At 40.2% G+C, this 22,223-nt stretch overlaps 1 protein-coding gene across 8 annotated transcripts in view; it reads right to left on the minus strand.

Moving 5' to 3' along the window:
• EBF1 (EBF transcription factor 1) overlaps positions 1 to 22,223 on the minus strand; it is a 374,138-nt gene that overhangs the window by 11,756 nt on the left and 340,159 nt on the right. For all 8 annotated transcript variants that reach the window (XM_083488402.1, XM_083488398.1, XM_083488401.1 and 5 more), the window contains exons 12-15: positions 9,895 to 9,960; positions 7,609 to 7,786; positions 5,495 to 5,674; positions 87 to 281 (exon numbers count right to left, since the gene is read on the minus strand). In XM_083488402.1, coding sequence (XP_083344528.1) covers positions 87 to 281; positions 5,495 to 5,674; positions 7,609 to 7,786; positions 9,895 to 9,960 — 619 coding nt within the window. The remainder of the gene's footprint in view (positions 1 to 86; positions 282 to 5,494; positions 5,675 to 7,608; positions 7,787 to 9,894; positions 9,961 to 22,223) is intronic.

Below are 22,223 nucleotides of genomic sequence, written 5' to 3' on the forward strand. Positions count from 1 at the left end.
TGTAGACTGCCAAGGCCTGTCACCCTTTGGATGAGATGCAAGAAACAAAGGTGCTGTAAAACAGTATGATGCCCCGGTTGGCCTACCTTGCAGGCTATTCCCATTGGTGCTGGTACAGGTGGGGGGAGGGGAAGTCTGCGGTCTAACAACAGGAGCAAAAGCACTCTTCTGTTTCACTGCTGAGACCATGTTGGCTGGTGAGAAGGAGAAGATCCCGGAGGAGCTGCTACAGTTAGAAGGGAGACTAGTGGAGGAGGCCATTGTTGGGCTGGATGGCACGACTAGAGCAAAACAAAACACAGAGGAAATACTGGTATCAAGATTTTAAATGGAAATGCAAAAAGGCTTGAGTTTCGAGGGTGCCACCAAGACTTCTTGAGCAGATGCCCTGAGCTCCTGGTGGTTTTGTTCTCATAACATCTGATTGACCCTTAGCATGGCGTTCTTGCCAACAGCTGTTCCTTTACTGGAAAGTTGAAGCCAGAATCCCAGGTCACATGGGAAGGAGAGTGTGACATGGCTCATTCCCATGGCTTCCCATGGGATCCAGGGCTTCTGGTATTACTTATGAGGTGGCATGAAATCATAGAATTGTAGAGTCATCTAGTCCACCCCCCTGCAATGCAGGAAAGCAAGAGAAAGCAGCTCTACCATTCTGTGAAAGTAACATCAGACAGGTCCCCATCATCACTCTGGGCTATCTCACAACCTCCACGTATCTTGAGATAGCTCATTAAAAATGGTAACAACTGTTGCCTCCGTGTAGTTTTCCTAGAGAGAGTCAACTTGTCAAAACTGAATGTCTGCACTCTACTTCACGCCCCATCTGCACCATACATTTACAGCAGTATCATACCACTGAAAACAGCCATGGCTTCCCCCACAGATTCCTGGGAACTGTAGTTCGCTAAGGGTGCCAGGAGTTGCCAGGAAGACCCGATTCCCCTCACAGAGCTATGGTTCCCAGAGTTACCTGAAAAGAGGGATGGAGTGTTAAAGCACTCTGATAATTGTAGCTCTGTGAGGGATCTCAGCACCCATAACAATTGTTCCCAGGATTCCTTGGGGGAAGTCATGACTGTTTACTTTGGTATGATACTGCTTTAAATGTACAGTGTACATGGGACCTCAGACAGCACTGGTGGAAGTTAATTGTGCTTCCCCGGGTGGTCACACAGCTGCATCCAAGAGGCAAATTCAATAATCTCTTACAGTCACAGAAAATATTGGGGAGCAGTTTTCATAATTGACAGCCTTGCATTCTCTGCAACTTTGGAAGAGACGGTGTTCGAAATTCCCATTGTTCCAGGCACACTTTGCAATGGAATTTCATTGGCACGAGCAGTTTCTGAGCTCTGGAAGCAGTACTGAGCCTAAGATTTCAGATTAAAACTGCAGAGTGGAAGGAAAGGAGGACCTTTTTCTGCCTCCCCACTTCTAGCTACTCTCTGAAGGCTGGAGAAGAGACCCTCTTAAGAATATTAGGGAGTGGGCAGGGGAAGGACTAGACCATGTGAAAAATGAGCATAATATTTTAGCTGCAGTTTATGCAATTTCACCACTGTATGCTTGTTATAAAAAAGTGTGCATAGACATTCCATTGTTGCGCCCATAACCTAGGTTTAAAGTGCCATTTAGCTTCTAGCTTTCATATCTCATTTTCTAACACTGGGAAGGAACACCCCTAAAAGTTTAGCCCCATTGTTTCAGCTAAACAAACTTGTGAAAGTTTCTTTTATTCCTTGTCTCCATTTCAATAAATTTTTGTTCTGCTTCTCCTGCAACTGAACCATGTGTTTACATGTGTAGGAGGAAGTCTCTAAATAAAGAGACCAAATTCCAATATTCTTCTTTTTTAAAAAATAATAATAATCAAAATGTTACTTTTAAAAGGAGAAAACTAAAACTGGCTGTTGTTTTCTTTGTTTGCTTTTGGTACAATATTATTTTAGTATCCAATAAATCACATGACTCAGGTTGCAATCCAATGAGTAAATATCTGCACCCTCATTTGGGGCTAAAAGCTACTGAACTCAGTGGTATTTACTTCTAAGAAAACATTCACAAAATTTGGCTGCCAGGCTGCAAATATATGCACACTTAATTGGGACTAAGCTCTACTGAATGTCCATTTGAATAAACATGCATAGGATTAGGCTAAAAACATTCCTTAATTTTGCCAACCATTTTTGTGATTTTCAACCTGTGATTTTCTTCATTCTGTCAACTTGCCTGCACAGTCATGAAATTTTGGGAGGGGCAGTTGCAGACAGTTTGGAAACAGTTTTCAGTATCAATACTTCATGCCTTAGCCATGTTGGCCAGGAGTGAGGCAGTGTGTGTGCGAGTGTGAGGTGGTGGCGGCAGAAAGCTCCATGGTGGTAATAAGAGTATGCATGCAGTTATTTGCTTTGTTCCTGGTTCCATTATTAATAATAATTAAATTAGTACACTGCCCCCCAAAATTTGCACCCCCAAATGGATCTTCTCAATTTTGTGCCCCCTTGGCATAGCGCCCTGTGCGGGAGAACTGCTCACACCACCCTAAATCCAGCGCTGCAGTTAGCAACTAAGGTCAGACACAGCTTTTTCCTAGCTTGTAGGATAGTACATGTTTGAAATTTCTAAGACGTCACATTAAACCATAGATGGAAACAAACAATGTTTTCATGTGAAAGCCTAACATGCTTCTTGCCTTGCTTATCTCCTGCTCTTGCTGCTGCTGAACCACCAGGAAATAATCCAGCCTGGTTTGTCATGAGGACCATGTCTAGCTCATGGTTTCTTTCTCTCCTAGCAAACCATGAGCAGTAGCCAAAGTTCCTGGCTCATTCCTAGTGGTTTTTTTGGGAAAAGCAAACCAAGAGCATGTTTTCAGATGTCACAGCAAGCCCAATTCAGGAGCCCTGAAAATTGAGAAGCGCAGCAATAACTTTTTTAGTGGTATGGACCATTCGCATTAAACCATAGTTTGCTTTTTAATGTGATGTGTGACCTGGGCCAAATCAACTACTTTGGTTTTGAGAATTGCCTTCTTTTTCAACTTCATTGGCATTTTGTCTAAAGATAATTAATATATTTGGTGGTTGTGGTTGTTGGTTTAGAGCAGCTTTCCTTACTTAAAGATAATGCCAAGTTGCTCCAGAAATTTGGGTTCTATTACTATGAGAAAAGAGAAGAACCTGGTTAGCTGGACAAATTATTTATTCCCCCCCCCCTTATTTAGAAGCTGTTTATGTTTAATTGTGGTTTATGAATAATTAAATGGCAGGGGAATGAAAATTTAAATCAGCTGAACTTGAGATTATTATTTTATTTGCATTTCTGAAGATAAAAATCACCCTCTCAGAATCTCGGTGCAGGAAACTGATATCATATTTGTGAACACTGAGGAAATCAATTAATGGAAATTAAACGTTCAAAGTTTCACAGTCTGACAGATACAATCTTGGTCTGGAGTCACTCAGTTCCTGCAAGCACTTGTTAAGGCGCAGCAATCAAAGCACCTAAATTGAATTGCTACTATACAGCAATTAGTTTATTGATTTAATTAAGGATGCCACCTTTCTAATTCTCAGGTCATGATTGAAACATTTTCCAATTGAACATATTTGCCATTAATGGGACAGCAAGATCAACCAAGAAAAACCGCTCAAAGATAATAATAGTAATAATAATGGTGGTGGTGAAATGAAAAGTAATATAAAGACATTATTCAATAGAAAGAAACACTTCAGAAGACAAATCAGTCCGTGATTATGAAATAGTGTATCACAGAAATCACTTTCATGGAACAAAGAATAGGGGTTAAAAATTCTATCCCATTAATTCAGTGTAATAGTTCAGAGAGTTTAATTATCATCCATTGTTATTATACTGCTATCAGAATTAAATAGTAATTCCTGGTGGAGAATTTTAAGCTCTGACATGACAACCATGTAGATCCCTCTTTTTCTTTTTTACTTTAAAGACCCTTAAGCAGTGTTCGAAACTCCCATTGTTCTAGGCGCATCTTGCAACAGGGAATTTTCTTAGGGCGAGCAGTTTCTGAGCTCTGGGCGCAGTACTGTGCCTAAGATTTCACTTTAAAATTCCTGAGTGGAAGGAAAGGAGGGCCTTTTTCTGCCTTCCCACTTCCAGCTACATTCTGAAGACTGGAGAAGAGACCCTCTTAAGAATATTAGGGAGGTGGGCAGGGGAAGGGCTAGACCATGTGAAAAATGAACATAATATTTTAGCTGCAGTTCATTCGTTTTCAGCTTTGTGTGCTTGTTATTAAAAAAGCACGCCTATACATTCCATTGTTGCGCCCATATCCTAGGTTTAAGGTGCCATTTAGCTCCTAGCTTTCATATCTCAGTTTCTAACACTGCCCTTAAGGGCAAGATCCTTTCTTAAAGTATTGGGGCAAAACTACCTATTGCGTCAGGCATGTGGTAGCAGCCACATCAGGGGCTTTGTTAAATGTAATAGTAGGTGTGGGTGGAGGTGGCGGGGCACATTTTCATTGGAATCACAAGTGTCTGGAGAGGAGAGGTTTAACCCTCTCCTAGGGCAATTCCAGTGAACCTCCCCCCTCACAAACACACTTTGCACAGCACTTCTCCAATACCCAACTATCACAGCTTGGGAAGTGCCTTGCACAGTGCTTCCCAGGTGCCTGGCAGCCAGCTTCTGTTGCGTTAGCATTGTTGATGATAAGCAGGTGAGGACCTGATCAACCCTTGGATGGGAGTTTCTTAGGAGCCCCAAAACTACACCTGAGTTTTTCAAGCAGCAATTAGAATAAAACCAAAAATCATATATAATTATATGAAGTACAAAGTCTATCCAGGAAATGGAAAGCAATGGTCCAGATTAATAGCACTTTACTGCATCAAATACATAACCCAATGCAGCTGCTTCCACTTGTAAATAAATAACAAAAATGACAAGCGTGAAACAAACTTCAAGGGTCTTACAGCGCAACCTATGCACATCTTCTCAGAAGTAAGCTTCACTGTATCAGTAGGGCTTACTCGCTCTGCCTCAGGTTGCTGCCTTACAGTTCAATTCAAAGCATGTGTCCTTTGACTCACTGAATTTGAGTTTTTTCCTGTAAATTATTTGTTAATCATTTCTTCCCGTTTCTTTGTGAGCTGCTCCAAGAACTCTTGCTATGGGGTGACTGTATGACTGCAGTTAATATATCCAATGGGAATTGAGTGAGATGCACCCTAGTAAGTGCATTTAGGATTGGGGCAATAGGGACGTTACAAAAGGCTAGGCCATTTGTCAGCAGCAACTGCTCAACTGGAGTGAACGGGGCACTGTCCCACCCCCACCCCCCCAATCTGCCATCAGCAAGCCTCCACATGCCTGCCTGCCTTTCTTACAACCAGTTCAGGGAGTGGCTCCACCTGGCATTTTCCTCCCTGAATCCCACCCTGCAAGTTTCTATGGGCACCAACCACCACAGGAAAACAATCAGCATAAATGGTGCAGAAATACGTACTGGCATAGGGAGAGTTGGCAGCAGACCCATTCAGGAAGGTTGGAGATCCACCTAAATTGGACATTCCAGCATTTCCGTAGCCATTCATGCTTGTCGTGACGGAATTGTAGTTTGTCTGCTGAGGGGTAGTGCTTGGCACGTAACCATGAGGTGACACACTGCTTGAGTTGCGAGTAAAACCTTTTTTTTTTGGGGGGGGGGAGTCGAAAAAGAGAAAGACACAACAGCTGTTTTTCAAGAGAGACTTTCGGAACATATGCAAAAAATGCAATTCTGAAGAAAGAGAGGGGGTTGCTTTAGAAAGTTCAATCTGCAAATCATTTATGAAGTGTTGAGAACTTTTAAGTAAGTGTGAGTGTTATGGGTTGCAGAAGATGTTGCAAATAACTGAAAGATATGGCAAAGAGACAACTTACTGGCCTGAGGGATTCTATCACGGCATTCTCTGTATGGTTCTGAGCCACACTCTTAACAGCCTGTTAACAATTTCTGATCAGTTCTTAGGAAGAGAAGCGCATCACCCCATATGAACCGACCTGAATCCTGTGGTCATCATCTGAGGCCCTTCTTCATGTGCCTCCTCCGCAAGAGGTCTGGAGGGTAGCAACACAAGAGTGGGCCTTTTCTTTGGTGGCTCCCTGCTTGTGGAATCCTGGCACCTTCAGTACATATCATTAGGTGCCAGGCAAAGCCCTTCTTCTCCTAGGCCTGTGGCTAATTAAACAATCTATGGCCTTTTAAACCTTGGGGTGGTGGTATTGTTTTTGGTTGTTATTAAGACATGTATTTTTGAATTTTTATATTGTAAACTGCCCTGTGATTGTCGGGTGAAGGGCAGTATAGAAATTTTAACAGCAGCTGTAATCCTGATGCGAGGAAGGTTGGAGGTCTGGTCGCCAATGAAATGGGTGGCAGTAGCCAGTGGAAAGCTCCCAAACAGGGCGTTTTAGGGTGGAATGCTGGGGGCTTTGGCTCATAGGCCCAATCCCTTAATCCCTCAGCTGCACCAGGCTGGAGCTGGTGCAGCACCCTCCCCAAAAAACCCTCCACCTTCCACCCTTGTTGGCAGGGCTTCAGAATGTGGCAGTGTATCTGCCATTCCACAGCAACCCAGCCTCTATAGTTAGGATTGTTCTGCCAAGGAAAAGTGCTCGGTCCTTGCTTGTTAAAAACAGAACGTGATTAAACAAGGTCTAGAATCTCAGTTTTCAGGAACTAATTTTGGTTGCATCACTTCTGATACTTCCATGGAGACAGCAATATGTCCTTGGTTATATAGCTTTTGGACGTTCTAGGTGCATTTTGCGACAGGGAATTTCATTAGCGTGAGCAGTTTCCGAGCTCTGGGCGCAGTACTGCACCTAAGATTTCAGATTAAAACTGCAGAGTGGAAGGAAAGGAGGATCTTTCTGACTCCCCACTTCTAGCTACTCTCTGAAGACTGGAGAAGAGACCCCTCTTAAGAAGATTAGGAGGGGGGGGAGGGAAGGACTAGACCATGTGAAAAATGAACATAATATTTTAGCTGCATTTCATTCATTTTCAGCTTTGTGTGCTTGTTATTAAAAAAAGCATGCCTATACATTCCAGTGTTGCCCCCATAACCTAGGTTTAATGCACTCCTAGCTTTCATATCTCAGTTTCTAACACTGGGTATGAGCCAGCATGTTTATGTTAAGGTAAACTCATGCTATAAGTACTTTGGTGCAGAATGTTCAGCCTTAGTACTGAGTGCTTAACTCAAATACTTTCTTTTTTTTTTATTCACTGACCATGACTCCGTTAAATATGTAAATTATCAAGTGCCCTCCACGCCAATGAAACAGCACTGCATTTTATCTCACTAGTCAAACAGATTACATGTTATGCAGGTCATGAACTGTTCTGTGTACTATTCTAATGCAATTTCCTCCACCTTCTACCCTCCAGGGGACAGCTCTCATCCATCCCAGCTAACATGGATGTTGGCATGCTCAGTGAAATAAATGTGCATGGTGCCTTTTACTTAGCCATATAGAGGCTCTTTGGTAAGCTCTTTGCTTTCCATTTTTTAAAAAAACCCCACCAATTTTGCCTGAAGATTAAAAACAAAAAATGTTTCTTCTTCAGCTTACCCTGATTAGTGGCCTGTGATGCTTCTGAGACATTGACTGCTAACTGACCACTAAAGGAGTTCACGCCCATCATTCCTGCGTGGACCGAAGTGTTGGCGAGCGCTGGGAGTTGGTTGTGATTGCGAGGGACGCTGTAGAGAGCTTCTGCAATATCAGCTGCTCTTTTCAGGATTATTTCCTGGGGGAAAGCGTTGAGAGATGTAACAAAGTAATTAAGAGGCAATTCACTGAGCAGTTAAGGAGCCTACACCGATGCAAGATTCAGCATATCTTCCCTCAGAACAGTGGGACAAGATTGGATTGACTTGAGGGCTGAACAAGTCATAGGTCAAACTCTAATCCACTTGGATAAAGTGATGATATGGCTGATAGTGAATTTGTGGCCTTCATTTGAAGATCCCACCCAGACTTAATTAGCTGCACAATCAATCCTTTCTAACTTTGGGTCTGTCTCAGTGAAATGGGAACAATGATCTACCAAACGAGACTGCTTCAAGATTGAAGATGGATATTGCAATAGTGATACCTAAAGGTCTCTTGTGGTAGAGCACATCCTTTGCATGCAAAAGATTCCAGGTTCAATGCCTGGAATCTTCAGGTAAGGATGAAATCCCAGATAGCAGTTGCTACTCAGAGTAGACAAAACTGAGCAAGGTGGACCAATAGTATGATTCAGAGTAAGGAAGCTTTTATGTACTTACTTAGCCACAATAAGTAACCTCTAGAAACACAAATCTATGGTCATAATTCTCCCTTATCTGACATTAATACTTTAAATAGAATTTATTAACTACTTACACTTCACAAGTATTATATATATTTTTGAGATGGTATGTTCCCTTGCCAAGGGAAAATGTATGCTTTTCAATCAGCCCTGATTTTTAATGCAAAAATATATAGGTAATAGAAAGCAAAACACAAGTTCTAAGTGGGCTTCTCCTAGACTAGGCAGTTGCAGGTAAGGAATCTGATGTCACTGGTGCTGATTTATATGAGAATCAGCATATCTTCTGGGCCAATTCCCATGTTATTTTACAAGAAGTAGTTTCATATTCCTCCACACACAAAAGGGTCATCTGAGTGTACAGGCAGTGACCATTTTGCACACGGCCAATTGATGTGCGATGGCCGACACATGCAACCCCCAGTCAAACAGGGAATTGCCTGTACAGTATTATGAGAGACACAAGTAAAATGACCTATTCAATGTTACTATTTGTGACATTGTCTACATGGGCAGGTCCACTTCTACACAGTGCAGCAAATCACTTCTGAGTATAACTGCATCTCAAAGTTCCCAAACAGCAAGACCTTGAAAGGCAAAGAGAGCATTTTAGCATCTGTCTTCAATCCAGAGTTTGCCCAAAGGTTTCTGTGAAAATGGGATGTCATCCTCTGAGAATTATTTTAGACTTTGCTGAGGTAAGGTCTTGAAAAGAGCTCTGGAAACCATAATCCTATTTACCTGTGAGTAAGCCCAATAAAGGACGCGGGTGGCGCTGTGGGTAAAACCGCAGCACCTAGGGCTTGCCGATCGCATGGTTGGCGGTTCAAATCCCCGTGGTGGGGTGAGCTCCCGTCGTTCGGTCCCAGCTCCTGCCCACCTAGCAGTTCAAAAGCACTCTTAAGTGCAAGTAGATAAATAGGGACCGCTTTCTAGCGGGAAGGTAAACGGCGTTTCTGTGCACTGCGCTGGTGCTGGCTCGCCAGAGCAGCTTCGTCACGCTGGCCACGTGACCCGGAAGTGTCTCCGGACAGCGCTGGCCCCCGGCCTCTTAAGTGAGATGGGCGCACAACCCTAGAGTCGGACACGACTGGCCCGTACAGGCAGGGGCACCTTTACCTTTAAGCCCAATAAAAGACCATGGTAATTATTTCTGAAAAGATGTGTATAATATTGCTCCATAAGTTTCATTTACTTATTTTTATTACACACATCATGTGAACTGCTTGGCATAGGTGATATACCATCTCAAAACATATAATATTTGGAAAACGTAAGTTTTTAAATTCTATTTAAAGTCTACAGATCTAAAAGGTACAAATCACTACCTAACACAGATTTGTGTTTCTGAAGGTGATGTGCATGCAGTTTTTAATCTTTGTGAAAACAAAAGGAAAGGAAGGAAAATAAATAAACACCAACAAAGCAAGCTCAACTGATTCCCTCATTTATTTTCCTTTGTCTAAATTTTTTATGTACAAGTATGACTGAGTAGGCTACCCCTAAAGCATAGGTACCAACATGCTAAATATAAAGAGCTATTAAATGAGGACTGCATTTACCTGGTTGTTATGTGGCATACCATAGAGTGCTTCCACCAGATCGGCTGCCCTCTTGAGTATTACTTCCTGTCAGGAGAAAGGGAGAGAAGAGACATGCTTGTAAGTGTACAATAAACTGTATGTAGAAATAGCATTTCCCAGCATTCTCTTAGCTCTCAGCTTTGACTTGAGTATACAAGAGTCTTTAAAAGCGACCATTGTTAGTGAGCTCAGAATGTTGTTAAATCACAAGTTCATCCAGTTCATGCACAAAAGCTTAATAAAGTTTAAAGGTGAAACTTGTTTGTGCTGCAAAATAAAAATTGTCAGTCGATTGTCTGCTGTCTGCACTGTAAGTCCACTGGTGGGTTTATTGCAGGATGACCTATAGTAATTTGTTAGATTGCTGAAATCAATGTCGTTCAGAGCATGTTATGAATCCTTCTAATCTGTTTATTTGGTTCTTAATTTATATTACAGAAAGATTGACCTTATCAGATCAGCTACATAGCTGTGGAATGTGTTGATCTGATAACAATGTAATATCCAACTTCTTTGGCTCATATTCCTTTGTCATGGGCAGATGCCACCACCAGGTATTCAAACTAGCTACAGCACCGTGGAAGGAACGGCGGGAGGGCTTTGAAGCCAAACAGCAATGCTGCAAAGGGAGACATGTAAGAATGTTCTTCATAGAAATGACATTAAGAACAAATAAGGAGATGTGGCTAGATTTGGGGAATAACCCTTTAATTTACATTGTTACTTCTTCATCTTTCTATATTATATACCCATGCTTTTAAAACTGACACCTGCATACCACAATGCTCATTTTTTTAAAAATGCAAAAATGTGGAGGACAAGAGTGGAAACAATAAAATACATTTGCAAACTACAGAGCATAAAATATCTTTCTACATTGCCCTCTAATGTACAGCAGGTTTCTACCGGCTCAATAAAAAAAACTGATCAGGGAACTTTTTTTTTTATACGATTCGATTTCTCTATATACTACAGTATAAAAGAACAGCAAAGCTGAAGCCATATATATTTCTGCGGGTGTCTTAAAAAACTAGATGCAACATTTTCCTACTGACTTTTGAGTAAAGTTGAAAAGTTTAACTGAGAATGTTTTATACACTAGGTAGATTTTCCAACCAAAAGAAGCAGTAATGCTCAATTTTCATATACTATAGTCTCTGATCAGAAAATAGAGATATAATTGCATTCATTTTGCTGTCACCATAACCTCTTCAAAATCCTTGAACAACTCTTCAGATGACAAGCTTTTAGATGCATATTAGCATTTTTTCAATTTAAAATTCTCTACAATATACGATAAAATAGTTGTCATACTGCAGTAGCTACTTATGACATACATGATGTCCTAAATTTAAAAATGAGACGAGAGTGTGTTTGTGCATTTTGCACCCCCAGTAAACATTTATCGTTCCTTAAAACCATTGCACAGCTTCTCCTTCAGAATGCACTTTTCAATTATTTTTTTCACACATGCAGCCAGGTGCATTATATAATTGATGGCTTCTGAATCAATACATTTGAAACTATTTCTGAAGAGATCACTGGCTACAGGCTTTGTCCTTTTCTGTGCTGCTTGACCAAAGCACTAAATAATTTAAAAGGCTATGAAGGGAATGCACACGATACCCATATGGAATCAGGCCATGCTGTTTTAGCTGAGCCACTTAGATTGTCAGTAAGCCTTGCCTGCCTTGTAAAAGATTAAAACTCTAGAGTAGAGGGAAGAGCTGCTTGTCAGATTTGACTCCCTCACCACCACCCAGTTTCCAGTAAACTAAAACATCTTGTTCAGGCACCACAACTTCAAAAAAAGTAAAATTGTTCTGGTGAAATCAAAGTCAGCAATGTTAGGCTTGAACAACAGTTGTAGTAATATTACTTTAACATGTATTTGCATACTCTTTTTAAACCATCGTTATTGAAGTAATTATCCCTTCTCTGTTATCATCAATTCTGAAACAAAAGATCATTTTGCTTCGAGTTGGAGCAATGATACAGGCTGCAGTTCACTTTCTATTTAATATTGGAGCAGCTAAATTCACGTGAGTAGAACTCTTCATGGGAAAGTTGCTTGTGGACCACAGCTTTAATATAATTATGCAGAAATCTTAAGCTCTCATTCTTAAGGAATAAATAAGTAACTTATAGTAAACGACAGTGCAAATAAAAAATAAATAAAAGCCATGGTTTTCCATGTAGTTTATTACTGGAGTACATTCAGTAAGTGCTGTTATAATTTAGAGCTATTCGCTGTTTGTGATTTCTTTCTTTTGAAACAAGCAATTGCCTATACAAGGGTTTTGCTTTTTTTTGCTTTCTTAAACAATATTTCTACATAATAAAACCTTTTTTGTGGCTGACACTTTTAGGTTAGGAATGCAGATGTTGCACAAAAACTCCTTTGTCAGATAATTCTAAGCTTTTACTCTAAAGAGGATCATAGCATCTATATTCAGATTAGTCTTTAATAAAACACACAATAATAATATTTAAAAAAAAATCAGTTCCCATTCAGCTACCATAGCTAATAGTGTCATTGCTTCAAATGAAAAGCAGCCCCTAAAAGTCTTCTATAAGTTACTGCAACAGACCTTGCAAGGTGCTTGAATTGCGGTAACCAGAAAATTGTTCTCACCTCCATGTCATTACGCTCCCAGTGAACCAGCCCCCGAGCGTGTTTGTGTTCGGGATCTAATATATTGCCTTTCAATCAGAGCTGAGAGCCACTGAACACATAGACAGAACATGACGAGCAGGTCAGGAAAGCAATAAAGATTTTACAGAGCTGTCCAAGGTGCTAAATTTACTCAATAATGGGTTTGGCACCATAGTGTTAACCTCTCATTTACTACCAGTTTGAGAGACTAAATTGAAGTAGCTGACTTCATTTACCTTGAAATGTATATTTTATGACATTATGTAAGTAGATTGAAAGGGCACTGCAGCTTTAACAATTTAAGGGCTAAAGCATGTTTAAGATGAAGCCTGACTATTTATTGTATATTGCACTTAAAGTCTATGGAATATTAAAATGCACTGATTAAATTTGTAAATGGTATTATAAGAAAGATAGCTAATATAAAAAGATCTATGCCTTTGAAAATCGAAGTGATCTTGCATCACTGAAAGTGTGCACAGACAGAGAGGCAAAGTTACATAGAAAACATTTTTTCAAACCCATAACCCTTGTCCTTAAACATACATTGGTGCAATTCAACTAAATTAATAATTTGCTGTTTAATACTATAGTCTTGGATGAAAAAATCAAGACAGTAAAGTGCATTAAAAATGTTAAGAAAGTATATTTCATTTTCAAAAGCCATTCAACCATTTTTTTCATTGAAAAATCCTATGACACAGAATGTGATTCTAAGTGATGGTTTTCCATTTCTCTCCAAGCCAAGTCCACAGGACTAAGGAACCTGTCTATGTCCTTTTTCATTTAAAATTATCTATGCTATAATTCTTTACATACTTAGCAGGGGGTAGGCTCTAATGAACACAGCATAAGTGACATTTGAATGGCCATGTGTAGGGTTATGTTGTTTGTCTTCATGACAAATAATTTCTTTAAAAAACTGTTACATAATTCCAGTCTTAAGACTGGAATTATGTAACAGTTTTTTAAAGAAATGTGATACAGGCATCATCCCGTAGTGTCTACACTCATTTCTTTTGTCTCACTATCATCTGCTCAGATTTCGCAAAATGTTGAAGTGCTAGGAAAAAAACCCTGTAAAATCTGGACAGAGATGAAAGTGGGATAAATGTGCCACTTCAATGATTTGCAAAATCTGTTTGAGCAGATGGTCAGGAGACTCAAGAGTGTAAGCCATGTTGTTCTCACTTCATGATGGTGGGCTATCAGGGTTTCCCCCCTGCAATTGGGGGGAAAGAATGTGGGTTAGGTCTGTGGGGTGCGGTTCCATGGGAAGCCTATCTCTGAGGTAGCCCCACATCAATAGAATGACCTTCCCTCTTAGGTGTGTCTCATCTCAACATTTTTTTCCTTTTTGTTGGAAGATGAAGACACACACCTTTGTCCAGGTTTGGGGAAAGGGGTGAGGTGCGCTGAGTATGCTTTGTTTTTGCCGCTGCTTAGTGATCTTATTGTTCTCTGATTTTATTGTGAATTATATTGTTGTTGCTGCATTTTGCTTGTTTTATATTGTTAATTTTGGTTCTAATGTGTACGTATTTGCTGCCCAGGGACCTTTGTGCAAAGGGCAGATTATAATGTTCCTGATAAATAAATGAATGAATGAATGAATGAATAAAACTATTAGCCCTCCTCAGAGAGTAAGAGGACCACAGGTCACAGGCAGTGCTGGAGCTGCTTTCATGTTATTACCTGCAGGGGCCACATTCCTCAGTAAACTCAACCAGCAACAAGGAAAATTCCACAGAAACGGAAAGGCTTTTGGCATGGAGTTGTTTTACTGAGATTGTTCATAAATTGGTTATAGGCCCAAGCTGTCAGTTAATGCACCATATTTCCCCAGCACCAGCAAGGGTAGAAACACAATGTTGAGCGCAAGAAGAGGAACAATATGTGGCTGAGGATTTGCTCTTGGTACTGGGTATTTATTTCTGTGCTCAGTGTGCCCTCTTTGAAAGGATATTGAAGAGACTCTAGATTGCTATATTTATAGTAGCACTGTTGTGTTTATAAATGTTTGGATTATAGGTTATTAATTTTTATTTATTTCTGGTTCTCCTTCCTTTCACCAAGGAGTGATCAGAGACATTTGTAACCCACCCAAACAGACACACTTACAGAAAAATAACGCAACTTGAAGGGGCTAGAGTGCCCTCACCATTATGGCAACCCCAAAGTAGTAACCTTCCCTTTCGTGTCGTTCCCTCTGGGTGTTGCCTCCCATTTGGATCTGTCCACAGTGCCTCAGCAGGGCTAACTTTGTAGCTCTCTGGTCAGATGCCAACTATCAGCTACAGCTACTTCCACCCAGTTCCTTCATGGTTCTGTCCCAACACCATCAATGGCTGGTCAGGATACTGAGGAGACTTTAGAGTTAAATTCATAGAACCCCCCCCCCCTACCTAGGGGTTTCTATAGCAATAGCCAAAGTGTATTTGTTTGGCTTTTGATGTGGATTGCACCACAGAGGAATCCATTAAAGCATGAAACTTGCTTTAAAATGAATTATAATCTCCTATATAAGTGCCCAGTGCTTTGTTGGCTGAGCCATTTCCCTGAGAATGAAAACCATTTGCCATATATGGTTCACTGGGGTCAAGATTCATCATGACAACTATATTTTGTGCTCCTTCTTGGGAAGAAATGCTACAATATTCTCATTGATCTCTGGTTTCATATGTTAAAATGGGTAGAAAGTAATTGTGCATGTGGACCCTGAAATTTACCTGATGCCAAGAAATTTCAAGGAATTAGTTACAGGTAGCATGTTTTTTCCTCCTTTTCATGAAAGAGCTGTCCACTATATATAAAGCTTATCACTCCCCCTAAAGCACTAGGATACTTATAGAGATTCTCTAGCAAATCATGAGGTATTTATAATGGGTTGTCTAGATATCATATCATCTTCTAATGCTCTATTAGCTCAGCACTGTGACAAAGATAAGAAATTGAGAGAAATCATTCATCTTGTACAAGAGCTTAATGAAGATGATGTCATTCAAAGTTTCCATGCTTCCATCTTTAGCTGATGGACTCTGACTCCTAGTTTCTTGTTTCATGGGTGCGGCAAACAAATGCCCAGTTATATTCTAAATATAGCCTCTGGAGGGTGGTTTCTTTCTTTTTTTGGCAGGGGAGAGAGCTTTGGAAATTTCAATTTAAAAGCATAATAATTAGACTGCCAACCCATACACATTTATTTGTAAATCAGTTTCATAGAACTCATTAGTGGGATTAACACAAGTAAAAAGATGGCAAGGATTAGGCTGCAAAATTTTAACTCCTTTTACATATTAAGACATGAATATGTTTGTTCCACGTCAGTGTTTTTCATTGTTAGGGTTGGGTAAGCATTCTTTTTCAGGGAACGTTCAAAATCAATATAGCAACTCAAATTAACTTTTCAAATATTTTAAAATGGACTTTAAAATTATATCCTTTTGAAGAAAGGGCATGGGCTCACCCACTATATTCATAAAGGAATGGCCACTCTTCTTCTTCCATGACAGGAAATGAGGGAATCACCAGCATTACCCTCTCAGTGTTCCCCTCCTTTGAAGTACGGTAAATGATGGTCTTGGATGCTGGTGCCCATGGAAGAACAATTCACATGCACAGTCTGAAATATTTGCATAATATGGATGAAAAACTCATACAGTGGTGACTAGCCTAATAGGAAGCATCTCCATTCTCTTCTGCACTGTGGGCCTAACTCAAGGTTTCTCAAACTCAGGTTTCCATTTGTTTTTGGACTACAACTCCCATCATCCCTAGCTAGCAGAAACAGTAGTCAGGGATGGGATGGTGGGAACTGTAGTCCAAAAACAGCTGGAGACCCAAGTTTGGGAAACCTTGGCCTAACTACTTGTTATGGTAATATGATTAGCAAACAGGCAGAAGGTTTTTTAAAAAAATTAAATATGCAGGGTTGCGGAAATGTGCCATTTGCAGAATAAAATGTTGAGTCAGCAGTAGTGAAACAAATGAAAGAAAGAACAAATATTTCCATCATGAAGGAAACAAAAACCCAACAAACAATAAAATGTGACAAAAACATATTCATGGCCCATAAATGAATGTGAGGGGACAGAATTAAAAGAACGAAACAAAAAACAAGATAATATTCCCTAGTTGCTAAACAGTGAAGCACCTGATATTACATTGTTTGTTTGTTTGTTTGTTTAAAGCAATTCTATATTGATCATCATTAAAAATTCTAGGGTGGGGCAGAACAATGGTAATACAGTTCTGAAAAAAAATCAATATATTAAAAACAATAAAAAATATCAACAGTAACCCAGATAGCTAGTTAGATCTTTAGCAAGCACTCAAAAAACATAAACGTTTGTGCTTTGCCATAAAGCTGGGCACCACAAAAGGAAAAAATTGTCACCCCATATTGTCTCAATATGAATTTCAGACTGGATATAATCTTGGATTTTAACTATTGCCCCATAGAGTGACCATTGGATTTATTTATTTATTAGATCTGGCTGCTAAGGTAGTTTAGGTAAAAGGACAGAATGCTGGGGCATTCAGATTTGGGATAGTTATCTAGAATGATTTACTGGGAGCCAAAGTTCATTCAGCAAACTGAATTCTGAGTTTGCTAGGTACTTAAGCTTCCTTCTTCTTCCTATTATGTAGCCTCTTCTTCCATGTTATTTGCAAACAGACTTTTTTTCTGGAAGGAAATAACATTGAAATGAGCACTAAATTTGCACTGCATTCTGCAATATTTCCAGAAGTGGCATTAATGTCATGTGAAAGCTTAAAGATTAAGTGGAAATTAAAAGTCAGGGAAACATCAGGAAAATGAAATAAATGGCTGCGTGAATGCTCCCTTCTGGGCATCAGTATCTGACCCCACAGCTGAGTAAGCGAGCCTGTTGCCAAGTGAAGGCAAAATAATAATATTGAGCTAGCTTGGTTTTTTCCCCCTTCGCCCATCAAGTATGAAGATGTATTCTAGTATGCAAGACTCACTTAACGAAGGAGGACTAAGGTCTCTCCAAGCTGTAATGGTCTCCACAGCCTTCATCCAAACTGAAGATCACAGCCTATGCCTAAGGCACTAACAAAAACACTCAGGCATGACCTTGCCACCTGCTCCACATTGAACCAAGCTTATAAATAAAATATAGTAAGCATATATGAGACAGCAAAATCTTTGAAGGGTAAATGCATGCAGGCATCAAGCCATGAATATATTGTGAATCAATGAGAAAGATCTCTCTTGATCACAAAGGTGATAATGCTATAGCAGAGGGGAGAAAAATCTCATGCACATAGTTTTATGCTGTAAATGCTGAACAGTAATGGGATTTAAGTCCATTGCGTCTTCCAAAACGTTTTGCTTTGGCAAAGGCAGTCTTTGCCAAAGCATAAGAAAAGGGGCCAGGAGTAAGCAGCTCTTCCCCATGCATCATTTATATTTTCAGCAAGATGGCAATCAGTTCTAGGGAATCAGAGCTGTTCCAGTAGGTAAGGATGTCTGGCCTAGTCTCAGCATCCCTGACAATTGCAGTGTATTGGAGATGCCTTTACATTGCAGTTTTTCTCTGTTGACTCCCTCCCTCCCACTATCTGCATCAAGGTTGGGGGTGGATCAGGCCAGCAGTCCCTGATTTTGGAGCATGAGTACCTTGCATGACAAACAGTAGGAGGGTTAGGTAGGTATATACATATAGTCCCTTTTGCTGCCTTGGATGCTCAAGTTGCAGGAAGGATGGGAGAAAGACTTCACTGCCTACAGGTGGTGCTTGAATTTAACTGGGCTGACTACAAATAGTTCTAAATCAATCAACTTATTTGAATAGGGCTGTCTAATATTTACCAGCTCTTTCTGCATTAACCCATAAACCCCTTTTGGGTTAAAAACTACAATAAGAATAGAATGTAGATTAAACAGGTTTTTTGTTTTAAAAAAACCCCATCAAGAATATCTTCTGGGGTATAAATCTCAGATAAGAAAAGATACTTGTTAGATTCTGCAAAATGGCTGGTTTTTAATGGGACGAATGAAAGTGGCAAAGTAAAAAGGCTGTGATAGGATGACCTCTGGTGATATTTGGCTACATCTTGTCCAGACTGAATGAAGCAAAGACTGAAATAATGTTGGGAGGTTTTCATATTAGAGTGTTAAAAAAACCTGCTATGTCATAACCCCTACAAACGAGTACATTCGCTTACATTTTATCATAGGCATAATTTTTAAAAAAGTCTCTAGGAAGGGGCATTCTCATTACAATAAAGGACCACTTTAGTCCCAATTGAAATGAAAAGAAAGAGCACAGCTTACATCTAGATACCAAGTGGTAATTTCTAGGGAAGCATAAAATGCCAAATGTGTAACAATTATGTTTTATAACTCTGTGTTCAAAGGACTTAATAGTATTTTATTGCACAGAGAGGCTTCAGCTCAAGCAGACCTATTTTACTGGAGTGCTCCCTGCCTTATGTTGTTAAAGCACTTCATCAACTTTCTTTCTTATTATCAGCAGGAGAACGACAAGATTAATTTTTGAACAATCTAAGTGGCCCTAAAAATCTGGCAGTAACTAATTTCACGAAGCAGATGTCTAAGCTAAACCGATAAACAACATTTCCTCAAAAATATCGGGGGCATAAGGTACTTGATATTAGCCCCTCCAGCATTCTGATAACTATCACTACATTTAATATTATTGTTCTGCCCGGCCTCAGTGATGACAGATGCAACCATTCTTCCTAAGCATATATTCATAACATTTAGGGGGTAGGGGAGGGAAGTGTGGAGGGCCTGTATTGTTTATTTTATCCCCAACACTGGTCACAAAAACATTGGCAATATTTTCATTGCTCCTTGCTCTTCATTTTTAAATGAATAAATAAAAACAAACAGCTGGGGGGAAATTTGATCAGCTACCAGGCACAGTTTAAGATTCCCTGGGCAATATACAAGACCGTCAGGGTGGAAAATCAAAACCGTGACATACTGAAATGTGTTTCTTTAAGCAAACAAAAACAAATTGCATTGCACACTCATATTGTATGAGCCAGATCTATCCCATACAAGTGTATCACCTACAGTATCTTAATCCATCAGCTACAAATCATGAATATGGTTACCGCCTAGACAAAGGCAGAGTGCATAGATCTTTGTTCTAAAAGGCAGTCTTGAGTTTTCTTGCAGAGGTACTCAGAGGATGCTACTGTCTAAACGATTTATATCATTGTAAGCAAAATGATTGACTTCTAAAACAGAAAAAAGAGTGGGGGGAGCTGGTTATTGCCTTAATGAAAAAAAAATCAATAGAAGTAAAATGAAGACATGAGATTTTGTCTGAGTTGCCGTTAATACTACTGAAGAACTATGGATATTAGAAGGTCAACAAATAAATTAGTCCAAGTGGTAAGAAATGAATGATTTGAGTTCAAATCATATTGAGTGCAAATTATTCACTGCCTATTACACCAGGTTATTTTTACCTGTGGTGCCTCAATTACTGTTCCATAAGCAGTAGTGCAGTTTTAAGAGCTGCAAGTTCCACTGAGCAACCTCCAAGTAGCTGGGCTGGGATAGCTGACTTTATAGCGATGGATCACAAAGTGTGGCCCTTCTGCATAGGAACCCTTACAAAAGAAACAGGACTGCATTCATTTCACCAAACTGGTTCACCTTTTATGTGTCAGACATTAAAAACAGACCCTGTGTTTCTTAGGAAGGAATTAGGACCATTGCCGTATACTCTTTCCTCCACGTTATTATGACATCAAAATGGTAAGAATGAAGATCTCTTTATGCTCAGCTGAGTGAACTCTGCAATAGCTGTGTTTCATTTGGGAAGGCAACATACAGTATCTCTTGGGATTTCAGGCTTAAGCAGGCAACAATGAAGCTATATGTGGCTATTCTAAAGTGCCAACATTAAGGGATTTCAAAACATCAATCTCACTCAGCAAATGATGAGATGGAGCCTGCAGAAACCCTTTAGGTTTGGGTATACTTATCTCAAGAAACCTCTGTTGACGTTGACAATTCCAGAATAACTAATTAATAGACACTAGAAGAATGCAGTAGTTTTGAGGAAAGGATGCTAGTTCAGGGACAGTGGCAGGATGTCACTAAAGCAAAGGTTGGGATCCTCTAGCTCACAAGCCAAATTTGCCCCATTAGGCATCTCCATTTAGCCCACCAGGTCATTTCAGCCAAGCTGTGACCACCTACCCTGCATTTGATGTCATATATAGTGCCAGGTGTGGGGCCAGTAAGGATGGGGTTTGGCTATAAGGAGCTATGCAGGAACTTCCAATTGCAGCACTTCCAAAACACCTGACAACCAGCTGGCTGTCAGGCATTTGCACTTCAACAAATGTGAGGCACAGGACATCATTATTACATCCGATGATTGAGCAGTGGGTGATCCCACCCACCTGTCAGAGTTTGCTTGCATGGGTGGGGGAAGGTAAAGATGTGACCTGCTGGGCCAAAACAGTTCCCCAACCCTGCCCTAAAGAGTGACTTCTAAGAATGAAGGATACCAATAGCCAAGACATTTGAAACAATCATATCTGGTTTACTGAGGCTTGAATAGATTACTAGAGATGGGGAAAATCGACCAATCTCAATTTGGATTGGGCTGGGTCTTTCCCAACTTTTTGATAGAATTCTTGGGAAATGTTTTCTTTCCCATCCTTACATCTTATGCCACCTAAACTAACCTTATACATTGACCCTTATACATAAAAGACTCAAGTTGCAAGTCCCTGGATGATATGTCAAAATGAATATTAGCCACCTTTGCATATTGCTTATGAGAAAGATAATAAATGATTGGTGTGAAATAATAATAATAATAATGATAATGATAATTTATTTATACCCCGCCCATCTGGCTGGCTTTCCCCAGCCACTCTGGGTGGCTTCCAACAAAACACTAAAATACAATAACCTATTAAACATTAAAAGCTTAAACAGGGCTGCCTTCAGATGTCTTCTAAAAGTTTGGTACCAGTAGTAGATAGGTAGCCGTGTTGGTCTGCCATAGTCAAAATAAAAAATTCCTTCCAGTAGCACCTTAAAGACCAACTAAGTTAGTTCTTGGTATGAGCTTTCGTGTGCATGCACACTTTTCTCTTTGATATCTGGTGGGAGGGCGTTCCACAGGGCGGGTGCCACTACCGAGAAGGCCCTCTGCCTGGTTCCCTGTAATTTGGCTTCTCGCAGCGAGGGAACCGCCAGAAGGCCCTCGGCGCTGGACCTCAGTGCCCGGGCAGAACTAGCTTGGGATCTGAGCTCCCTCACCTCAGTAACCCTTTCCCAAAAATAACCCTTTTCATTGGTTTTCTACTGGTTCATATGATTTTTGTGCACCCACTGACAGTGCTGAGTGAATGTGCATCATCATATCGACTTCTAGGAACTGTAGTTTGGTTTCACCAGACTTTATCCATTGTACAGCATCTGTTACAGTGAAAAACCATCTAGGAATTTACACCCCCTTCCCACCCCACAAACCAACCAGTAATGAGAGAGGGTTTTAGATCTAGATGGGGAAGGGGACAAGAAACAAGAGGATCATCTGACCTAAACGGAGATGATATGAAACAAAAGGCTGCTTGGTTGGGTTATCCAGTCAATGAAAGTCAAGTCTCACTAAAAGTAATG

Source organism: Podarcis liolepis (genome assembly GCF_965112155.1).
Source record: "Podarcis liolepis genome assembly, chromosome: 2".
NCBI lineage: Eukaryota > Metazoa > Chordata > Lepidosauria > Squamata > Lacertidae > Podarcis > Podarcis liolepis.